At 45.2% G+C, this 23,823-nt stretch overlaps 1 protein-coding gene across 1 annotated transcript in view; it reads right to left on the bottom strand.

Moving 5' to 3' along the window:
* Window positions 1-23,823, bottom strand: part of sap30bp (SAP30 binding protein) — an 86,655-nt gene that overhangs the window by 45,964 nt on the left and 16,868 nt on the right. Inside the window, exon 3 of the mRNA XM_068004391.1 lies at window positions 21,377-21,424. Coding sequence (XP_067860492.1) covers window positions 21,377-21,424 — 48 coding nt within the window. The remainder of the gene's footprint in view (window positions 1-21,376; window positions 21,425-23,823) is intronic.

The raw sequence follows: 23,823 nt of genomic DNA, 5'->3' as shown, positions 1-23,823 counted from the left end.
AGAGGGTTGTCCTGGCATGGAAAGTGTAGCTACAAGAACCACGACAGTACTGTCCAAGAAGTAGGAACGCATCCACTAAACAGTGCCTAGCAATCACTCGGTAACACTGCTGGGATAGGAGGGCAAGCTTCCAAACAAGGTGCCAGGGGCTGCCTGGAACTGGGAGACGTGTCTCAGGCAGAATACAATAGCCTCCTGCTATCCATATAGCCCACAAAGCAAGATTTACTGCAGGAGGTTTGTGTCAAGGATTCAATCTCTCTCCCCCCTCACAGTCCATTTATCAACTGCCCCTCTATCTGTGCACATTCCCTCTCATCCCGCACAGGCCAATCATTAATCTTTCAATATCTGCACCGCAACCTTAGTAGATTCAGCTAGGTCAGGGGGCGTCAGGCCTGTCCTATTGTTAATTTGCAGAACATTCTCTGCGAGGTTCACATTAAATGTCACACCAGGCTGTGGTATGTACAATTCATTATGAGAGATATTCTGGAGTTTGTTTGATTTAGCTTTTGGGTGGGGGGGGGGGGGGGGGTTTGGAATTATGCATTTCAGTGTAGTCATCAGGACTCTATAAGGAAGATCACACTTGCGTCATTCATCTCGTGTGATAACACTTCAATGTTGTGGTGAAGGTCGCAATTCACCACCTCCAATTGCTCCCATCACCACAGTACTGGTGGGTACAGGTCTGTCATCGTTTAACACTGGGCTACAGTACTGCTAGGTACAGATCTGTCACCGTATAACACTGGGGTACAGTACTGGTGGGTACAGATCTGTCACCGTATAACACTGGGGTACAGTACTGGTGGGTACAGGTCTGGCACGATATAACACTGGGGTATAGTACTGGTGGGTACAAGTCTGGCACTGTATAACATGGGTACAGTACTGGTGGGTACAGGTCTGTCACTGTATAACACTGGGGTACAGTACTGGTGGGTACAGGTCTGTCACTGTATAACACGGGTACAGTACTGGTGGGTACAGGTCTGTCACTGTATAACACGGGTACAGTACCGGTGGGTACAGGTCTGTCACTGTATAACACGGGTATAGTACTGGTGGGTACAGGTCTGTCACTGTATAACACGGGTACAGTACTGGTGGGTACAGGTCTGTCACTGTATAACACGGGTACAGTACTGGTGGGTACAGGTCTGTCACTATATAATACTGGGGTACAGTACTGGTGGGTACAGGTCTGTCACTGTATAACACGGGTACAGTACCGGTGGGTACAGGTCTGTCACTGTATAACACGGGTACAGTACTGGTGGGTACAGGTCTGTCACTGTATAACACTGGGGTACAGTACTGGTGGGTACAGGTCTGTCACTATATAATACTGGGGTACAGTACTGGTGGGTACAGGTCTGTCACTGTATAACACGGGTACAGTACTGGTGGGTACAGGTCTGTCACTGTATAACACTGTCACTACTGTTGTGTTGCATGAATCTGGTTGAGAGAAGGAGAAAGTGTTTTCAATTTAAATGAACAGAATTGAGATCCCTAATTAAACTAGTTTGGACTGAGGTTGGGGAGACGCTGCTCCCTCGGGCACTTGTTCAAGTCCAGGCACCACCCGATTCTGGATTTAGTCCACATGGTGCAATATTTTACCACGCACTGGCCACGGCACCTCCTGCGCTGAGAGTGCAATAGTGGAAGGGGCAGTCACACTTGGGCTGGCTGAGGTGCCTCCTGGCAGCTGGCTGTAGAGGGCATTGATGGCAGCTTAGGAGCAGACTCCAGTGGAACAAGGCCAGGCAGGTAACGGGGGCAGAACCTGCCTTGAATGCCCCTCATAAAAATACATTTAAAAAAACATGAGACTATAAGCAGATGTGACGATTTAAACATTATACCAGATGTAGCCTTTGCATCGCATGCTGAATTGTGGAACACAGTCTGTTGATAAATCTGCTCGTTGAGCAGAAAAGCCTCTCTGTCATTTGATTAGCCGTAGAAAGGCAAGTTTGTGTGTGGAACCCTCAGGGCCGTGTGCCTTCTGCCTTTTTGCTACTTCTCCTACAGGGAGATGTCTGTTTCGTTATTGGTCCTTGGATCACATGGTCTAACTAAATGACTCTGTAATGATGGTTCTAAAACACCTGGGAGGGATCTTCTTGCCAGAGAAATAGAGTCTGTTTTGTTTCTACAAACACCTACGAGTCCTGATCTGTTAGCTGCGAGTCTTGGACTGCAATCCTGATCGAGATTATAGTGTTTCGCGTATCATGCAAGTGCATGTCTGTGACCCTCATGCCAGCCAGCAGTCTCCGTTACTGGCAAGGAGGTGATGGCTTTTTTCTGTTGTCGAAGTTGGCCAGCAAATGCCACTTGAAGCCCAAATTTGGAGCTATCTTCTGGGATTCAGTGGTGACAGCTGTACCCACCAGTAATGTACCCCAGTGTTATAGTGACAGACATGTACCCACCAGTACTGTACCCGTGTTATACAGTGACAGACATGTACCCACCAGTACTGTACCCGTGTTATACAGTGACAGACATGTACCCACCAGTACTGTACCCCAGTGTTATACAGTGACAGACCTACCCACCAGTACTGTACCCCAGTGTTATACAGTGACAGACCTGTACCCACCAGTACTGTACCCCAGTGTTATACAGTGACAGACCTGTACCCACCAGTACTGTACCCCAGTGTTATACAGTGACAGACCTGTACCCACCAGTACTGTATCCTAGTGTTATACAGTGACAGACCTGTACCCACCAGTACTGTATCCTAGTGTTATACAGTGACAGACCTGTACCCTCCAGTACTGTATCCTAGTGTTATACAGTGACAGACCTGTACCCTCCAGTACTGCACCCCAGTATTATAGTGACAGACCTGTACCCACCAGTACTGTACCCCAGTGATATACATCTGAAAGTACTCTCTCCAGTCACAACCCAAGTTTGAAAGGACACAATCTAAAATTATTGCGCTTCTTAGTTCAAAGGAACATTTGACAAGCCCACTAACAGTTTATTGCAATCAGCCACTACCAGGTTGAATATCCCCAGAATACGTCCTCCAGGGGCATTGGGCTCACTGAAAATGGCAAGTATATGCTGGGAAAGTGAAAGATAATAGGTTAATAGCAAATTACTGCAGTCAGAGAAACGTGCAGATAGTTTGTAAAGACATTACGCCAGGAAGCCCCAAGACCAAGCAATGTCCAGAGAGGTCTTGGGGCTTCATGTGCCTAAAAAACAATGGCTCCACCCCCGCCCTCCACCCACACACAACACCTCCCTGCAGTCCAACCTGAGCCCCATGGCAATCAGTACCACTGAAATATACAGAACTTATGTAGGCCCTTATTAACTGCATTGTGCAGTTTGGAGTGTTGAATATATTCTGTAATGAACTACAACCTCAGACACCGTGTGCAATAATTTTTCTCGCTTTTATTTGTTAAATTAAATAAAAGCCCTTCCCTACTGACCTGACAAGAGTCAACCCTTGCCTCCCCCCACCCTAATCAGTGGAGAGGTGACCTGCCAAGTAAACTCAGAGAGTCACAGTCTCTTTCTGCCTCGCTGTGTTCAATATTGCAGGTTCACCTGGGGTGCTCAGTACAGGGAGCTACCCGTTCGCAGCCACGCCTGCACTAAGCATCTCTAGCATTTGCTGATTCATGGCTCCAGGGAATGAAGTTTGTTTCAGCTTGTGTGTCTGGTGGGCAGGGAAAGGCCCACAGGAAGTGTTGTAATCATCATACTAAAACACACACACACACACACACCCTGCAGAGCTGAATAAACATTTAACTGGCCAATAATGGGCAGATACGGTCACCCTTACTGAATACAGGACAGTAATGAGCAGGTACAGTCACTCTCACTGAATACAGGACAGTAACGAGCAGGTACAGTCACTCTCACCAAATACAGGACAGTAATAAGCAGATACAGTCACTCACTGAATACAGGACAGTAATGGGGACTTATGCTCCAGAACTAGCCGCGCCTCAAGCCAAGCTGTTCCAGTACAGCTACAACACTGGCATCTAACCGACAATGTGGAAAACTGCCCAGGTATGTCCTGTCCACAAAAAGTAGAGCAAATCCAATCCGGCCAATTATCGCCCCAACAGTCTACTCTCAATCATCAGCAAAGTGATGGAAGGTGTCATCGACAGTATTATCAAGCGGCACTTACTCACCAATAACCTGCTCACCGGTGCTCAGTTTGGGTTCCGCCAGGACTACTCGGCTCCAGATCTCATTACAGCCTTGGTCCAAACATGGACAAAAGAGCTGAATTCCAGAGGTGAGGTGAGAGTGATTGCCCTTGACATCAAGGCAGCATTTGACCGAGTGTGGCATCAAGAAGCCCTTAGTAATACTGAAGTCAATAGGAATCAGGGGGGAAAACTCTCCAGTGGCTGGAGTCAACCCCTCAGATAATGAAGCAGTCCATGCCCGCACGCAGCAAGACCTGGACAACATCCAGGCTTGGGCTGATAAGTGGCAAGTAACATTCGCGCCAGACAAGTGCCAGGCAATGACCATCTCCAACAAGAGAGAGTCTAACCACCTCCCCTTGACATCCAACGGCATTACCATCGCCGAATCCCCCACCATCAATATCCTGGGGGGTCACCATTGACCAGAAATTTAACTGGACCAGCCACATAAATACTGTGGCTACAAGAGGGCTGGGTATTCTGCGGCGAGTGACTCACCTCCTGATTGCCCAAAGCCTTTCCACCATCTACAAGGCACAAGTCAGGAGTGTGATGGAATACTCTCCACTTGCCTGGATGAGTGCAGCTCCAACAACTCAAGAAGCTCGATACCATTCAGGACAAAGCAACCCGCTTGATTGGCACCTCATCCACCACTCTAAACATTCATTCCCTTCACCACCAGCGCACCGTGGCTGCAGTGTGAACCATCCACAGGATGCACTGCAGCAACTCGCCAAGGCTTCTTCGATAGCACCTTCACCACCTAGGACAAGGGCAGCAGGCGCATGGGAACAATACCACCTGCACGTTCCCCTCCACGTCACACACCATCCCAACTTGGAAATAGATCGCCGTTCCTTCATCGTTGCTGGGTCAAAATCCTGGAACTCCCTTCCTTACAGCACTATGAGAGAACCTTCACCACACGGACTGCAGCAGTTCAAGAAAGCGGCTCACCACCACCTTCTCAAGGGCAATTAGGGATGGGCAATAAATGATAGCCGTGCCAGCGATGCCCATGTCCCATGAATGAATACAAAAAAATGGGGAGGTACAGTCACGCTCACTGAATACGGGACAGTAATGGGGAGGTACAGTCACTCTCACTGAATACGGGACAGTAATGGGGAGGTACAGTCACTCTCACTGAATACTGGACAGTAATGGGGAGGTACAGTCACTCTCACTGAATACGGGACAGTAATGAGCAACCATAGTCACTCTCACTGAATACAGGACAGTAATGGGGAGGTACAGTCACTCACTGAATACAGGACAGTAATGGGGAGGTACAGTCACTCACTGAATACAGGACAGTAATGGGGAGGTACAGTCACTCACTGAATACAGGACAGTAATGGGGAGGTACAGTCACTCACTGAATACAGGACAGTAATGGGGAGGTACAGTCACTCACTGAATACAGGACAGTAATGGGGAGGTACAGTCACTCACTGAATACAGGACAGTAATGGGGAGGTACAGTCACTCACTGAATACAGGACAGTAATGGGGAGGTACAGTCACTCACTGAATACAGGACAGTAATGGGGAGGTACAGTCACTCACTGAATACAGGACAGTAATGGGGAGGTACAGTCACTCACTGAATACAGGACAGTAATGGGGAGGTACAGTCACTCACTGAATACAGGACAGTAATGGGGAGGTACAGTCACTCACTGAATACAGGACAGTAATGGGGAGGTACAGTCACTCACTGAATACAGGACAGTAATGGGGAGGTACAGTCACTCACTGAATACAGGACAGTAATGGGGAGGTACAGTCACTCACTGAATACAGGACAGTAATGGGGAGGTACAGTCACTCACTGAATACAGGACAGTAATGGGGAGGTACAGTCACTCACTGAATACAGGACAGTAATGGGGAGGTACAGTCACTCACTGAATACAGGACAGTAATGGGGAGGTACAGTCACTCACTGAATACAGGACAGTAAGGGCATTCGATAGTTAGGGGTTATAGACATGTGTCTGCAACCGCCAACGCGAGTCTCACATGCTGTGTTGCCTCCCTGGTGCCAGGGTGAATGACATCACTGGGTGCAGAACATTTTGCGGGGGGGGGGGGGGGCGGAGGGAACAGCCGGAAGTCGTGGTCCATATTGGAACCAATAACATCGGTAGGAAAAGGGTTGAGAAACAGACAGAGTTTCAGGAGCTGGGGTGGAAGTTAAAGAGCAGGAGCGCAAAAGTGGTAATCTCTAGATTACTCCCAGCACCACATGCTAGTGAGTATAGAAGCAGTAAGATAAGACAGGTTAACATGTGACTGGAGAAATGGTGTAGGAGTGAGGGCTTCAGATTCCTGGGGCATTCTGACCAGTTCTGGGGCAGGAGGGACCTGTACAAGATGGACAGGTTGCACCTCAATAGAGCTGGGACCAATATCCTCGCAGGGAGGTTAACTATTGTTGTGGGGAGAGTTTAAACTAATTTGGCAGGGTGAGGGCCACCAGGATGAAACATTAGAGAGGAGATACAAGGTGCATAGAGGACTGGGAGAGACAAACAGCATTAGAATAAAGAGTAGTTCAGAAATAGGAGGGATCAGACAGGGGGACATGCGAGGCAGACTAAGGCGGGTTTAGAGTGCATGTGCATAAATGCAGGGAGCATGGTAAATAATGTTGGTGAGCTTCAGGCACAAGTAGCCACGTGGGACTATGATATAGCGGCAATAACAGAGACCTGGCTCAAAGAAGGGGAGGAATGGACACTTAATATTCCTGGCTACAATGTATTCAGGAAATATAGGGAAAGAAAAGAAAGGAGGTTGAGGGAGGGGGGGGGAGTTGGCAGTACAGATCAAAGATACTGTTCCAGCTGTAGAAAGGGATGATGTACTTGCGGGTTCAAAGACAGCATCTATTTGGTTAGAATTAAGGAACAATATTACACTACTGGGTGTATACTATATGCCACTAAATAGTGGGAAGGAGATAGAGGAGCAAATTTGCAGACAAATTGCAGAAAGATGCAAGAACTATAGAGTCGTGATAATGGGGGACTTCAATTATCCCAATATAGATTGGGAAAATAACAGTGTTAAGGACAATGAGGGGGAGGAATTCCTGAAATGTGTACAAGAGAACTTTCTTGATCAGTGTGTTTCCAGCCCAACGAGGAAGGAAGCAGTGCTGGATCTATTTCTGGGGAATGAAGTGGGGCAGGTGGAGCATGTTTCAGTGGGGAAGCATTTGGGGAACAGTTTATAGTAGTTATGGAAAAGGATAAGGAAAAATCAAATGTGAAAATACTTAATTGGAGGAGGGCTAATTTCAGTAAGTTGAAAACGGATCTGGCCCAGGTGGATTGGAATCAAAGATTGGCAGGTTAAACAGTAAATGAGCAATGGGAGGCCTTTCAAGAGGAGATAGTTCGGGTACAGACTAGACACATTCCCACGACAGGGCAAAGGAAGGGCATCCGAAGCTAGAGCTCCCTGGATGATTAAAGTTATAGAGATTAAGATGAAACAGAAAAAGGAGGCTTATGATAAATGTCATAATTCAGTGGAGAACCAAGCTGAATACAAAGTCCACGGGGAGGACTGAAAAAGGAAATAAGAGGGGCAAAGAGAATGTATGAGAATAGATTAGCGGGTAACATAAAAGGGAACCCAAACATCTCTTATAAACATATAAATAATAAAACGGTAGTCAAAAGAAGGGTGGGGCCGATTAGGGACCAAAAAGGAGCTCTTCTTGTGAAGGCAGAGGGCGTGGTTGAGGTACTAAATTAATTCTTCACAACCGTCTTCACTAAAGAAGAGGATTCTACCAATGTCACAGTAAAGGGGGAGATGGTAGAGAAATTGGATAGGATAAAAATTGATGAAGAGGAGGTACTTAAAAGATTGACAGCGCTCAAAGTAGAAAAGTCACCTGGTCCGGATGGGATGAATCCTACTTTGCTGAGGGAGGTAAAGGTGGAAATTGCGGAGGCTCTGGCCACAATCTTCCAATCCTCCTTAGATTTGGGAGTGGTGTCAGAGGACTGGAGGATGGCAAATGTTACACCCCTGTTCAATAAAAGGGAAAGGGATAGATCCAGCTACTACAGGCCAGTCAGCCTAATGTTGGAGGTAGGGAGCTTTTAGACACAATAATCCGGGAGGAAATTAATTGGCATTTGGAAAAATATGGATTAATAAATGAAAGTCAGCATAGATTTGTTAAAGGCAAATCGTGTTTGACTAACTTGATTGAGTTCTTTAATGAAGTAACGGAAAGGGTTAATGATGATAGTGCGGTTGATGTTGCGTATATGGATTTTCAAAAGGCGTCTGATAAAGTATCACATAACAGACTTGTTAGTAAAATTGAAGCCCATAGGGTTAAAGGGGCAGTGGCAGTGTGGATACAAAATTGGCTAAGGGACAGAAGGCAGAGAGTAGTGGTGAACGGTTGTTTTTCAGACTGGAGGGAAGTATACAGTGGCGTTCCCTGGTGGAGTGTTGGGACCACTGCTCTTTCTGATATATATTACTAACCTGGACTTGGATATACAGGGCATAATTTCAAAGTTTGTAGGTGCCACGAAACTTGGAAATATAGCAAACAGTGAGGAGGATAGTAACAGACTTAAGGAGGGCATGGACAGACTGGTGAAATGGGCAGACACATGGCAGATGAACTTTAACACAGAGAAGTGTAAAATGATTCATTTTGGTAGGAAGAATGAGATAAGCCAACATAAACTAAATGGTGCAGTTTTAAAGGGGGTGCAAGAACAGAGACCTGGGGGTGTACGTACTTTGAAGGTGGCCAGACAAGTTGCGAAAGCTGTTAAAAAGGCATATGGGATCCTTGGCTTTATTAATAGAAGCATAGAATACAAAAGCAAGGAAGTTATGCTAAACCTTTATAAAACACTGGTTAGGCCCCAGCTGGAATATCATGGCCAATTCTGGGCACCGCACTTTAGGAAGGAGATTTACTAGAATGGTACCAGGGATGAGGGACTTCAGTTATGTGGAGAGACTGGAGAAACTGGGGTTGTTCTCCTTGGAGTGGAGAAGTATAAGGGGAGATTTGATAGAGGTGTTCAAAATCATGAAGGGTTTTGATAGAGTTAATAAGGGGAATCTGTTTCCAGTGGCAGAAGGGTCGGTAACCAGAGAACACAGATTTAAGGTAATTGGCAAAAGAACCAGAGGGAAAAAAAAATTTACGCAGCAAGATTTTATGATCTGGAATGCGCAGCCTGAAAGGGTGGTGGAAGCAGATTCAATAATAACTAATTCAAAAGGGAATTGGATAAATATTTGAAGAGGAAAAATGTAGGGCTACAGGGAAAGAGTCAGACTAACGGATAGCTCTTTCGAAGAGCTGGCACAGGCAGGATGGGCTGAACAGCCTCCTTCCGTGCTGTATCATTCTATGATTCTACAATGAGCAGTTTGTCACTCTCACTAATTATGGGACAGTAATGGGCAGGTGTAGTCACTCTCAGTGAATACAGGACCCCAGAGGACAGTAATGAGAAGGTACAATCACTCTCACTAACTATGGGACAGTAATGGGCAGGTACAGTCACTCTCACTGAATACAGGACAGTAATGGGCAGGTACAGTCACTCTGACTCTATATAGGATCCCACAGGACAGTAATGGGCAGGTACAGTCACTCTCATTGAATACAGATCCACAAGAACAATAATGAGTAGGTATACAAAGGAACAGGCAATAAAAAACGCAAACAACGTGTCCTATTTTGTGATTACTTTTCAGCCTCTGTCAGTCAGAGGGATTTGGGATTGATCACCAATTGTGCTCTGAATGCATCTGGTCAGTATGAGAAAGTTAGTTAATAAGGTAAATGGCCCTACATTTATCACGTTAAAATCCATCTGCCATATTTCAGCCCATCTACATAATTCGCCAAGGTCTCTCTAAAGATAATTGGGCTGGGGTCTGAATGAAAAATCATGAATGAAAAATCATGGGCTGGTAAGTTCAGTAGCAGAAAACTCTCTCAAGGTCCCCCCACCCACAGTCCGCCCAAGGTCCCCCCACCCACAGTCCGCCCAAGGTCCCCCCACCCACAGTCCGCCCAAGGTCCCCCCACCCACAGTCCGCCCAAGGTCCCCCCACCCACAGTCCGCCCAAGGTCCCCCCACCCACAGTCCGCCCAAGGTCCCCCCACCCACAGTCCGCCCAAGGTCCCCCCACCCACAGTCCGCCCAAGGTCCCCCCACCCACAGTCCGCCCAAGGTCCCCCCACCCACAGTCCGCCCAAGGTCCTCACACCTAGTCTGCCACGAAGCTTGTCAACACCTTGTAGACACCCAACCCCTCCGCATTATGACTAGTTACTCAAACAACCGATGAGATTCCTGGGCCAGTTAACTCTGTGCCCAAGATTACCAACATACAGAACTCAATATACACACTTCCTTCGTGATTCACAAATGATTCACTGCCTTTTGTGGGAGGGACATTAAACAAACATCGAGGAATAAAAGTCATGCCCAATTTACACAGAGCAATGGCTCAGGTTGTCCCTATACATGTTTAATGCATTGATACCAATACACTACAGAGTAAACACTCTTAAATGTTTTGTAATATACTTTTTTTGCCATTCATAAATGAATCCTTCAAATTGCTTCCTCCACCAGTGATGGGCCCACCAGTACTGTACTCCAGTGTTACACAGTAACAGGTAGGGATGGGATTCTGGGTTCCTACCACCCCCCCTCCCCAACACTGATCATTGTGTTATAAATCACCCATTGTGAAATGTAGGTGTGTAGATGGAGGGTGGGGACATGATTGGACTGCTGCAATGCCCTCCATATTGAATCTCTCAGTCCCCTGCGTGCTCCACTGCCCACTCAACTGTTCCATTACCCTCCCTGCTGGGCTGCTCTACTCCCTTGCACATGACCCATTCTCCTTTAAATGCCCCAATCCTCACTAGCCTCATTCCTCTCCTATCCACATGAAGTACTACCCACTAGGCTGCCCCACTCCCAAATCGGCTCTTCCACTCTCGCCCACGTACCCCAGTCCCAACTTCTTTACACAGAGTTATGCGGCTGTGGTATTCACTTCCAGGGTTAGTGCTCGAGGCAGAAACTTGGTCAAGATTGATCATCAGATGGATGAAGGTAAAGGATATGATGAGATGATGGAGTAAATGTGATTGGAACTATTTGCTCATTTGGAGGATATACACAGACATGGACTGGTTGGGCCGAATGGCCTGATTCCGTGTTATAACTTCTCTATTTCTATTTCTAGGCTCAGACATGAAGAATGGCCACTTTTGAAGTCCCAGCTCATCTCAGAAGATAAATGATGGAGTGGGGTTTGCTGTAGAACCAGTCAGTGCTGCAGGCTGTGAGGTGCACTATCGAGGTGTAGGAGGTAAAGTAATAATATTGAGCAGGTTTGGAAATTATTTTCTGTAGCATTGGTGATATCTGATGCTGGGACAGTAATTGAGGTGATTCTGTAAGTTAAATAATGCTGTGAAGTATCCCATGTCTCTGCGTTAAAATTACTATTAAAAAGGGAGGGTGGGGGGAGCCTGTTACAGAGAAGACTGCAGTGTATCACGCAATGTCTCTCAACTATAGCCTTGGCTCTGGTTCTTTGGGATGTCCCGACTGGTGGGCGGGGTGTGACTGTCACAGAAAGCAGAAGCAGCCTGTTCGAAGTGTGTTAATGTTTATAAAATTGCTGCAGAGCAACACCTGCTGGATACACGCTTTGCACAGGCTGTTTCTTTTTGGGCAGCTGGTGAAGCTACGCACAAGGAATGATACAGGTCATGTTTCCAGTAACCACGGCGTGACTTTAGCACTTTCAGTGCATTACTGCTTGGCGTGAACGAATGATTAAGAAGCAGCCTGTGCAAAGCGTGTATCCAACAGGTGGTGCCCTGCAGCTACTTTATAAACATTAACACACCCCGAACAGGCCGCTTCTCCTTTCTGTGACAGTCACACCCCACCCACCAGTCGGGACATCCCAAAGAACCAGAGCCAAGGCTATAGTTGAGAGACACTGCGTGATACACTGCAGTCTTCTCTGTAACAGGCTCCCCTCCCTCCCTTTTAATAGTGATTTCAACACAAAGAGACGTGGGATACTGCACAGCGTTATTAACTTACAGAATCACCTCAAGTACTGTCCCAGCATCAGATATCACCAACCCTAAATATCAAGCATTTAATATCACTGACCCAAGCAGTGAGTCTGTCTCACTAACCCTGAGGTATAGCAGGTATCTTACAGGGTCAGCAAGGCTGCCTAATATAAATAGGATTTTCTTTTAAATCAGGCATTGGATCCCGGGACACCTTTGACTGGAATAACCTGCGAACTGTTCAACACAGTGGCTCGCTCAGTGTTCCAGGAAGAAACTGTTCAAGTATCAGGGGCACATCTAGATTAAAAAAAAAATCAGAACTCAAACTGGTGAGTGGAAGAAAGGAGACAAAGAGTGAATGGATTCCGGTAACAGAGTGGCATCACTGCTGACAGTGTTCAGGGAATTGTCAAAGAAAGGTGGAATAGTGCTACCCGACTATATCAAGGCTTTGAGAATCCATCCAGGAAGAGTACACACATAAGCCAATTCTTCTTTACCAACCAGTGGTCACCACTGCCACTTGTTGGAATTGAAAGGACCCTGCTAACCCAGCTTCCAGGCACTGAATTTGATTCATCTTTAAGCACTTGTCACTTAGGTGGGGGCACTGGAGATTTTGACATTCCTTGCAATCGTTCTTGCAGCATTCAAAAAAAATAATATTTTTTGTTAATGCTTGCGTTTGCAATGGAGGTAATTACTAACCCCATGCACCTACAAATAACGGCATCAAGACTGCTGAGAGGCAGGGTTACATCGCACCCAGCAAGTAGGGCTGCCAACCTGGAGGTTTCATCACATGACCTCCTGCATACAGCTACCCCAATCGGTCAAACATCCTTTTTTTTCCACCTCCAATATTTTTATAACTAATAAAATGAAAGTTTTCAAAGAAAATTAATAAAACCTACAATTTTTGTTGATGCCCCAATGATTTTTCTCCTGGGTTTGCTCGCAGCAATGTCCAGGAGATTAATTATTAATTCCTGGAGGCAACCCTACCTGCAAGTGAAAGGGCAGCAGGCAGGTGACAGTCATGATCTGTTCCCTGATTACCCACAGCCTATTACTTTTTGCAGAAAATAATAATAAGGCAGTCATAATTTGCTCCCCTCAAAAGTGTTGATTTTCTCAGCCCCAAGGAGACTACCTGCCACAGTTACACAACCCCCCCACCCCCCCGTCGCAATGGAGTACTTCCGTCATGGATGGAACTATTCGGCTATGAAATGGTCTAACAGGTCTGACTTTGCCTGCCTTCCTGCAGCTGAGCAAAGTCTGAAGACAAATCAAGATCATGCTCGGACTGGTGGGCAGTGATAAGGGTGGAGAGGGAGTCCACCACAGATCTAAATGGTGAAGCACTGGGGGGGGGGGGGGGGGGGAGGGAAGAGAGGTGGGGAGAATGTAAATGAACAAGGGGTTTAATGGGTCTAGGTATATAGGGACATACAGTGCCTTTCATGCCCTTAGAACACCCCAAAGCACTTCACCGGCAAAGAATTATCGTTGAAGTGTAATCACTGTTGTTATTCAGGCAAACACAGCAAGGTTCCACAAACGGAAAATAAATGAATTACCAGTTAACCTGTTTGTGATGGAACCAGTTCATGGAATATTGGCTAGGACATTCAGAGAACTTGAACTCCACGCTCTTCCTCGAATAGTGCCATGCGATCTTTTCCATCCACCTGAACAGGTAGATGGGATCTCAGTATAATGTCTCATCCGAAAGACGGCACCTCTGACAGTGCTACACTCCCTCACAGTACTGCACTAAAAGTCTCAGCCTACGTTAGGGGCTGCAGTGTCATTAATTAGTCATTCAAGAAACGTAAAAATGATCAAAAAGGGTAATGGAACGCTGGGCTTCATCTCAAAGTAAAAGCCAGGAAATATTACAGCAGTTATACAGAGCTGGTCAAAACCTATTCGGAATATTGTGCTCACCTCGGCACAATGGGAAGGATATGCTGATCTTAGGCAAAGTCCAGTAACAGTTCATCAAGATCATACCTGGGACGAAGGGGCTTAGAGACTGGGTAAACTTAGGTTACATTCCCTGGAGTTGAGTAGGTTAAGGGGTGATTTGATCAAGGTGTTTAAAATAATGAAGGGAGTTGACAGGATATATAGGTAAAGATTCTTACTTAGGAACAGGGAGTAGCCCCTGGAACCTGTACTGCCATTCAATTAGATCATGACTGATCTGTGTCTCAGCTCCATTTACCCACCTTTGATCCATATTCCTTGATACTCTTACTTAAGAATGGTGAGAATGTGGAACTCGCTGCCACATGGGGTTGTTGAGGCGAATAGCATAGATGCATTTAAGGGGAAGCTAGATAAGTACATGAGGGAGAAGAGAATGGAGGGACATGTTGATAGGATGAGATAAAGTAAATAGAGTGGAAGAAGGCTTGTGTGGAGCATAAACACCGGCATGGCCAAATGGCCTGTTTCTGTGCTGTAAATTCTATGTAACAAAAATCTGTTCATCTGAGTCTTGGAAGCTCCAGTTTTCCCAGCGTTCGTAGCCTTTTGGGGAAGAAAGTTCCAGATTTCCTCTACCCTTGGTGTGAAAAAGTGCCTCCTGATTTCACTCCTGAATGGCCTAGCTCTAATTTTAAAGATACTTTTCCTTATCATGTGGGAATACAGAACATGGGGACAGTATTTCAACTAAGCCAGTTAAAAAGAAAATCCAGAAAAGAAATCACACAAATTGTAGTGAGAATGTGGAATGTACTGTCCCAGGAGGCAGGAGACTGAACACACTGAGTGGCTCACTCGCACTCCTATGGTCAGACACCACAGAAACACTGAGCACTGTTTAAAATCTGAACAATGGATTCAGTATTCCACTACAGAAAGGTAGGGAGTAGAGCAGGAGACAATCAATCTCTTTTGAAAGAAGAAATTCCAAGTCTATTTTACAAAGGAACATGGACCGAGTCCAGTCCAGTCATGCAAGTTAGGTGGTCAGTCTATAACCAACACGAGAATATCTCCAACACTCTGCTTACGCTCGAGGTGTTCAAGTCAGAAGGTTGAACACACAAAATTCCAAAGGCTCAAAAGAAGAGTATGAGCAGAATCAGATTCAGGTTCCAAGATGGACTTGTGGACCAAAAACTAGCCTTTTCAATAGGCATTCCCGAATCACATCGGGAATTTCCCGTTCCAACTGCAATGAGGAAATTGCAGGCATGACTGTTGACTAATGGATCTTTCTCTAGATTGTCCCATTTATGGGCAAGAATTCAGTCATTTCAGAATGCAGAAGCAACTCAAGACTATGAGTGCCACCTCTGCCAGGTGTTGGGCTAAACGTGTAATTTTGTTCTCTTTGTAATAGTTGCAAGGCTAAAGAGTGCTTCTGCAGAGTGTCTGATCTGTTGATGTCTCCTTTATAGATAAACTTTGTGACTTCAGCAACATAAGTGGCTTATGATAAATGTCACATTCATACAGTAGCGAATCAAGCAGAATTCAGTAAGTGCAGAGGAGATCTGAAAAAGGAAATAAGAGAGCATGAGAAAAGATTAGTGGGTAACACAACTCTAGAAAAGTGAAGGCTGAGAGGTGACCTGATAGAGGTCTTCAAGATTATGAAAGGGTTTGATAGGTTAGACGTAGAGATGATGTTTCCACTTGTGGGGGTGACCAAAACTAGGGTACATAAATATAAGATAGTCATTAATAAATCCAATAGGGAATTCAAGAGAAATTTCTTTACTCAGAACTCGCTACCACATGGAGTAGTTGAAGCAAATAGCATAGATACATTTAAGGGAAAGTGAGATAAACACATGAGGGAGAAAGGAATAGAAGGATATGCTGATAGGGTTAGATGAAGAAGGATGGGAGGAGGCTCATGTGGAGAATAAACCAGCAGAGACCAGTTGGGCTGTAAATTCTATGTAATAACATCTATCCAGAGATGCACCAACAGCTATTGTATCAGGCTGGCCCTCCAACCTTCAAATGCCAGGTCGACTCACTGAATCTCACAGCACAGAAGGAGGCCATTCGGCCCATTGTGCCTGTGCCGGTTCTTTGAAAGAGCTTTCCAGTTAGTCCCACTACCCTGCTCTTTCCCCATAGATATGCAATTTTTTCCTTTTCAAGTACATATCTAATTCCCTTTTGAAAGTTATTATTGAATCCGCTTCCATCACTCTTTCAGGCAGTGCATTCCAGATCATAACAATTAGCTGCGTAAAATCATTTCTCCTCATCTCCCCTTTGGTTCTCTTTCCAATTATCTTAAATCTGTGACCTCTGATTACCGACCCATCTGCCACTGAAAACAGTTTCTCTTTATTTACGCTAAAACCCTTCATGATCTTGAACACCTCTATTAAATCTCCCCCTAATCTTCTCTGCTCGAAGAAGAACAACCCTAGTTACTCTAGTCTTTCCAAATAACTGCAGTCCCTCATCCCTGGTACCATTCTATTCAATCTTCTCAGCACTCTCTCCAAGGCCTTGATTCAAGTAAGCATTTAAAAGGCCTCAAAAGTGAACAACCAATCTTAGTCAAGAAGCATCCAAGATGGCTGATGTGAAAACAGGAGATCCCAGTAGGATACTGGGATGTTCCAGTGAGACTGGATATTAGAAGACTCCTGGCCTCCTTCCCAGGGTAGTAGAAATGTGGAAGAGGCTCTCTTGGTGTGCTGATTCACTCCTACAAAAAGGTATACAGTTAGGTACAAGCCTGAATGTTACAGGGATAAGTATAGAAGTGGCTAATCAAATACACTACAAACACAGTCTTGGTGGATACAGGTCTGTCGCTGTATAACATTAGGGTACAGGACTGTCACTGTATAACATTAGGGCACAGGTCTGGTGGGTACAGGTCTGTCACTGTATACCATTAGGGCACAGGACTGGTGGGTACAGGGCTGTCACTGTATAAAACTGAGGTACAGTACTGGTGGATACTGTCTGTCATGCTATAACATTAGGGTACAGGACTGGAGGATACAGGTCTGTCACTGTGTAACACTGGAGTATAGTGCTGGTGGGTACAGGTCTCTAATCGTATAATACAGGGGTATAGTACCTTTTCGTACAGGTCTGTCACTGTATAACATCAGGGTACTGCAATCGTGAGTCCAGATCTATCACTGCATAACCCTGGGGTACAGTACTGGTGTATACAGGTCTGCCACAGTATAACACTGGTGTACAGTACTGGTGGGTACAGGTCCGTGTACAATACTGGGATACAGTATTGGTGGTACATATCTGTTACCATATAACACGGGTACATACGGTGAGTTTATGTCTGTCACTGTATAATACTGGGGTACAGTACTGGTGGGTACAGACTATCACTATAACAAAGGGATACAGTCTTGGTGGATACAGGTCTGTCGCTGTATAACATTAGGGTACAGGACTGTCACTGTATAACATTAGGGCACAGGTCTGGTGGGTACAGGTCTGTCACTGTATACCATTAGGGCACAGGACTGGTGGGTACAGGTCTGTCACTGTATAATACTGGGGTACAGTACTGGTTGGTCTGTCACTGTATAACATTAGGGTACTAGACTGGTACCCCTCACTGCCTTAACATACATCGCTTCACATGGTGCTATGCCGTGGCTCAGTGGGTAGCACTCTCACTTCTGAGTCAGAAGGTCGTGGGTTCAAGTCACACTCCAGAGACTTGAGCACAAAATCTACACTGACACGCCCCGTGCTGTACTGAGGGAGTGTTGCACTGTCGGAGGTGCAGTCTTTTGGATCAGACATTAAACCAAGGCCCTGTCTGCCCTCTTGGGTGGACGAAAAAGATCCCATGACACTATTTCGAAGAAGACCAGGGAAGTTCGCCCCGGTGTCCTGGCCAATATTTATCTCTTAACCAACACCTAAAACAGATCATCTGATCATTGCTGTTTGTGGGTCCTTGCTGCACGCAAATTGGCAGCCACATTTCCCTTACTTTACAACAGTGACTACACTTGATAAAGTACTTCATTGGCTGTAAAATGCTTTGTGGGACCTGAGGTCATGAAAGGCACCATATAAATGCAAGTCTTTCATTTTCTTTTCCTCTGACTCCTTCCCTCCCTCCACCTGTTTCATGAGGCAAATGCGGCCTGCTGAAGGGCACATTTACGGACCACTTTATGATAAACAGTGAGTTGCCACAACTTATCGTTCAGCAGTTCTGCCGGCCTGAAAACCGTACAAATACCTCTGCCTGACATCTCCCCCATTGGAAGAGGAATGATGTTGGTTGGGAGACGAGACTGACCCTGCCCCATCCACAGTGCATCACAGTGTGAACTCTCCACATTCAGGTCGGATTAAGGGCCAAGCTGCCTCCTTCCTCCACCCCAGTCTGATATAAGAACATAAGAAATAGGAGCAGGAGTAGGTCCCTTGAGCATGCTCCGCCATTCAATCAGATCATGGCTGATCTTCAACCTCAACTCCACTTTCCTGCCCTATCCCCATTGCCCTTCATTCCCTTAGAGTCCAAAAATCTCTCTATCTCAGCCTTGAATATACTCGATAACTCAGCATCCACAGACCTCTGGGGTAGAGAATTTCAAAGATTCACAACTCTCTGAGTGAAGATATTCCTTCTTATCTCAGTCTTAAATGGCCGACCCCTTGTCCTGTGACTATGCCATCTAGATCTAGACTCTCCAGCCAGGGGAAACAGCCTCTCAGCATCTACCCAGTCAAGCCCCCTCAGAATCTTATATGTTTCAATGAGATCACCTCTCATTCTTCTAAACTGCAGAGAGTATAGGCCCATTCTACTCACTCTCTCCTCATAGGACAACCCTCTCATCCCAGGAATCAATCTAGTGAACCTTTGTTGCACCGCCTCTAAGGCAAGTATATCCTCCCTTAGGTGAGGAGACCAAAACTACACACAGTACTCCAGATGTGGTCTCTCCAAAGCCCTGTACAATTGCATTAAGACTTCCTTACCTTTGTACTCCAACCCCCTTGCAATAAAGGCCAACATGCCATTTTGCTTTCCTAATTGCCTGCTGTACCTGCATGCTAACTTTTTGTGTTTCTTGTATGAGGACACCCAAGTGTCTCTGGACACCAACATTTAATAGTTTGTCACCATTTAAAAAATATTCTGTTTTTCTATTCTTCCTAACAAAGTGAATAACCTCACATTTCCCCACATTATACTCCATCTGCCACCTTCTTGCCTACTCACTTAACCTGTCCCTTTGCAGACATTTTGTGTCCTCCTCACAGCTTACTTTCCCACCTAACATTGTATCGTCAGCAAACTTGGATACATTACACTCGGTCGCTTCATCTAAGTCATTAATATAAATTGTAAATAGCTGAGGCCCAAGCACAGATCCTTGCAGCACCCCACTAGTTACAGTCTGCCAACCTGAAAATGACCCGTTTATCCCTACTCTCTGTTTTGTGTCTGTTAACTAATCCTCTATCCATGCTAATGTGTTACCTCCAACCCCATGAGCCCTTATCTTACGTAACAATCTTTTATGTGGCATCTTATCGAATGCCTTTTGAAAATCCAAATATACTACATCCACTGGTTCCGTTTTATCTACGCTGCTAGTTACATCCTCAAAAAACTCTAATAAATTTGTCAAACACGATTTCCCTTTCATAAAACCATGCTGACCCTGCCTAATCATAATATGATGTTCTAAGTGCCCTGTTACCACTTCCTTAATAATGTATTCCAGCATTTTCCCGACGACTGATGTCAGGCTAACGGGCCTGTAGTTCCCTGTTTTCTCTCTCCCTCCTTTCTTGAATAGCGGAGTTACATTTGCTACCTTCCAATCTGCTGGGACCGTTCTAGAATCTAGGGAAGATCATAACCAATGCATCCACTATCTCTGCAGCCACCTCTTTTAAAACCCTAGAATGTAGGCCATCAGGTTCAGGGGATTTATCGGCTTTTAGTCCCGTTAATTTCTCAAGTACTTTTTCTCTACTGATAATAATTACTTTGAGTTCCTCACTCTCATTAACCCCTTGGTCCCCCACTGCTTTTTGTGTCTTCTAATGCGAAGACAGATACAAAATATTTGTTTAACGTCTCTGCCATTTCCTGATTCCCCATTATAATTTCTCCTGTCTCTGCCTCTAAGGGACTTACGGTTACTTTTGCTACTCTCTTCCTTTTTACATACTTGTAGAAGCTCTTACAATCCGTTTTTATCTTTCTTGCTAGTTTACTTTCATATTCTATTTTTTCTCTTTTAACCAATTTTTTAGTCATCCTTTGCTGGTTTCTAAAACTCTCCCAATCCTTAGGCTTACTCCTCTTCTTCGCAACATTATAGGCCTCTTCTTTTAATCTAATATTATCCTTAACTTTTTTAGTTAGCCACGGGTGGATTACTTTTCCCGTGGAGTTTTTATTTCTCAGTGGAATGTATTTTCGTTGAGAATATTGAAATATTTCTTTAAATGTTTGCCATTGCTTTTCAACCATCATACCCTTTAATCTAATTTCCCAATCTACCTTAGACAACTCACCCCTCATACCTATGGAATTGGCTTTATTTAAGTTTAAGACACTAGTTTCGGACTTAAGTACTTCACTCTCAAAGTCAATGTGAAATTTTCTCATATTATGATCACTCTTCCCCAGAGAATCCTTTACTGTGGCATTACTAATTAACCCTGTCTCATTACACAATACAAGGTCTAAATTAGCCTGTTCCCTGGTTGGTTCCATGACGTATTGCTCCATGAACTCGTCTTCCAAACTATCTTTGCCAATTTGATTTGCCCAGTCTATATGAAGATTCAAGTCCCCCATGATTACTGTAGTACCTTTGTTACAAACTCCTTTTATTTCATGATTAATCCTCTGTCCAACGGTATAGCTACTATTAGGGGGCCCATGAACTACTCCCACCAGTGTTTTTTTCCCCTTGTTATTTCTTATTTCCACCCATACTGATTTTACTTCTTATCTTCCGAGCCAAGATCCTTTGTCACTGCTGTTATAGAGTGTGCGAGATTAGAACGGTACCTTTACACCATCCACTTCCAGCGGCTCAGTTTCTGAATCTTCACCTTCCTATAAGACAAGAATTTACAAGGTTAAAGGGATCACTCGGGGCCACAGGGCAGCAATCAGACGGTAGTGCAATGCAGAGCGACAGTCTCTTACTTGAGATGCAGACGGACAATGGTCTGATGGACCCTGAATTCCAGATACTTAAAGCTTTCTGGAATACACATTGCTCAGGATCCCTGGCAACAATGCATTCAGTAAACCTGTGGCAACGATTGGAAAATAAAGTAGCTCTGGTTCTAACACGAGAAACGCTGCACGGAGGCTCCACTGGATCACCGGAGTTAAACAGTCAACGAGATTCAAATCTGAACAAACTTTCCCTTCCCTGCACAGACTGCCCCAGTTCTCCTACCCTGGGAATGACACAGGGAACAATGCACCGATTCCACACCTCTCCCTGCCCACTGCCTCAGGCTGAAGCAGACTCTCCGCAACCTCAGTGACCTATTTAACCCCAAGCTAAGCTTCCGGCCCCATATACCATCCATCACCAAGACCACTTACTTCCACCTCCGTAACATCACCCGTCTCCACTCCTGCCTCAGCCAATCTGCTGCTGAAACCCTCATCCATGCCTTCAAACCCACAATCATAAATAATAAAAGGGTAGTCAAAGGAAGGATGGGGCCAATTAGGGACCAAAAAGGAGATCTTCTTATGGAGGCAGAGGTACTAAATGAATACTTTGCACCTGTCTTCACTAAAGAAGAGGATGCTGCCAATGTCACAGTAAAGGAGGAGGTAGTAGAGAAATTGGATAGGATAAAAATAGATAAAGAGGAGGTACTTAAAAGTTTGGCAGTGCTCAAAATAGAAAAGCCACCCAGTCCGGATGGGATGCATCCTAGGTTGCTGAGGGAGTGGAAATTTGTGGAGGCTCTGGCCACAATTTTCCAATCCTCCTTATATACGGCTGCCAGAGGACTGGAGGATTGCAAATGTTACAAGTCCGTTCAAAAAAGGGGAGAGGGATAAACTCGGCAACTACATGCCAGTCAGCCCAACGTCGGTGGTGAGGAAACTTTTAGAGACATTAATCTGGGACAAAATTAATTGCCACTTAGAAAAATATGATTTAATAAATGAAAGCCAGCACGGATTTGTTAAAGACAAATCATATTTGACTAACTTGATTAAGTTCTTTGATGAAGTAACGGAGAGGGATGATGAGGGTAGTGCGGTTGATGTGTATATGAACGTCCAAAAGGTGTTTGATAAAGTACCACATAATAGACTTGTTAGCAAAATTAAAGCCCATGGGAATAAAGGGACAGTGGCTGTGTGGATACGAAATTGGCCAAGGGACAGAAAGCAGAGAGTAGTGAACGGTTGTTTTTCAGAGGGGAGGGAAGTGTGCAGTGGGTCGATGTTGGGACCACTGGTCTTTTTAATACATATTAATGACCTGGACTTGGGTGTACAGGGCATAATTTTAAAGTTTGCAGATGACACGAAAGTCAGAAATGGAGTACGATAATAATAGACTTCAGGAGGACATAGACAGACTGGTGAAATGGGCAGATACATGGCAGATGAAATTCAACACAGAGAAGTGTGAAGTGATTCATTTTGGTAGGAAGAATGAGGAGAGGCAATATAAATTAAATGGTACAATTTTAAAGGGGGTGCAGGGACAGGGAGGCCTGAGGGTGTACGTACACAAGTCTTTGAAGGTGGCAGGACAAGTTGACATGGCTGTTAAAAAGGCAAATGGGATCCTGAGCTTTATAAATAGAGGCATAGAGTACAAAAGCAAGGCAATTATGCTAAACCTTTATAAAACACTGGTTGGGCCACAGCTGGAGTATTGTGGCCAATTCTGGGCACCACACTTTAGGAAGGATGTCAAAGTCTTGAAGATGGTGTAGCGGAGATTTACTAGAATGGTACCAGGGATGAAAGACATCAGTTACGCGGAGAGACGAGAGAAACTGGGGGTGTTCTCCTTAGAGCCGAGAAGATTAAGGGGAGATGTTCAAAACCATGAAGGGTTTTGATAGAGTAAATAAGGAGAAACTGTTTCCAGTGGCAGAAGGGTCAGTAACCAGAGGACACAGATTTAAGGTGATTGGCAAAAGAACCAGAGGCAACATGAGGAAATTTGTTTCACGCAGCGAGTTGTTATGATCTGGAATGCACTGCCTGAAAGGGTGGTGGAAGCAGATTCAATAATAACTTTGGAAAGGGAATTGGATAAATACTTGAAGTGGAAAAATTTGCAGGGCTATGGGGAAAGAGCAGGAAGTGTGACTACTTGGATAGCTCTTTCAAAGAGCTGGCACAAGCACGATGGTTCGAACGGCCTCGTTTTGTGCTGTATCATTCTATGATTCTTTGTTACTTCTAGACTCAACTATTGCAATACTCTCCTGGCCGGCCTCTCATCTTCCACCCTCTGT

Source organism: Heptranchias perlo, chromosome 23 (assembly GCF_035084215.1).
Source record: "Heptranchias perlo isolate sHepPer1 chromosome 23, sHepPer1.hap1, whole genome shotgun sequence".
Taxonomy (NCBI): domain Eukaryota; kingdom Metazoa; phylum Chordata; class Chondrichthyes; order Hexanchiformes; family Hexanchidae; genus Heptranchias; species Heptranchias perlo.
Note: the sequence above shows the minus strand (reverse complement) of the source record. Positions and strands in the feature narration are given on the sequence as shown.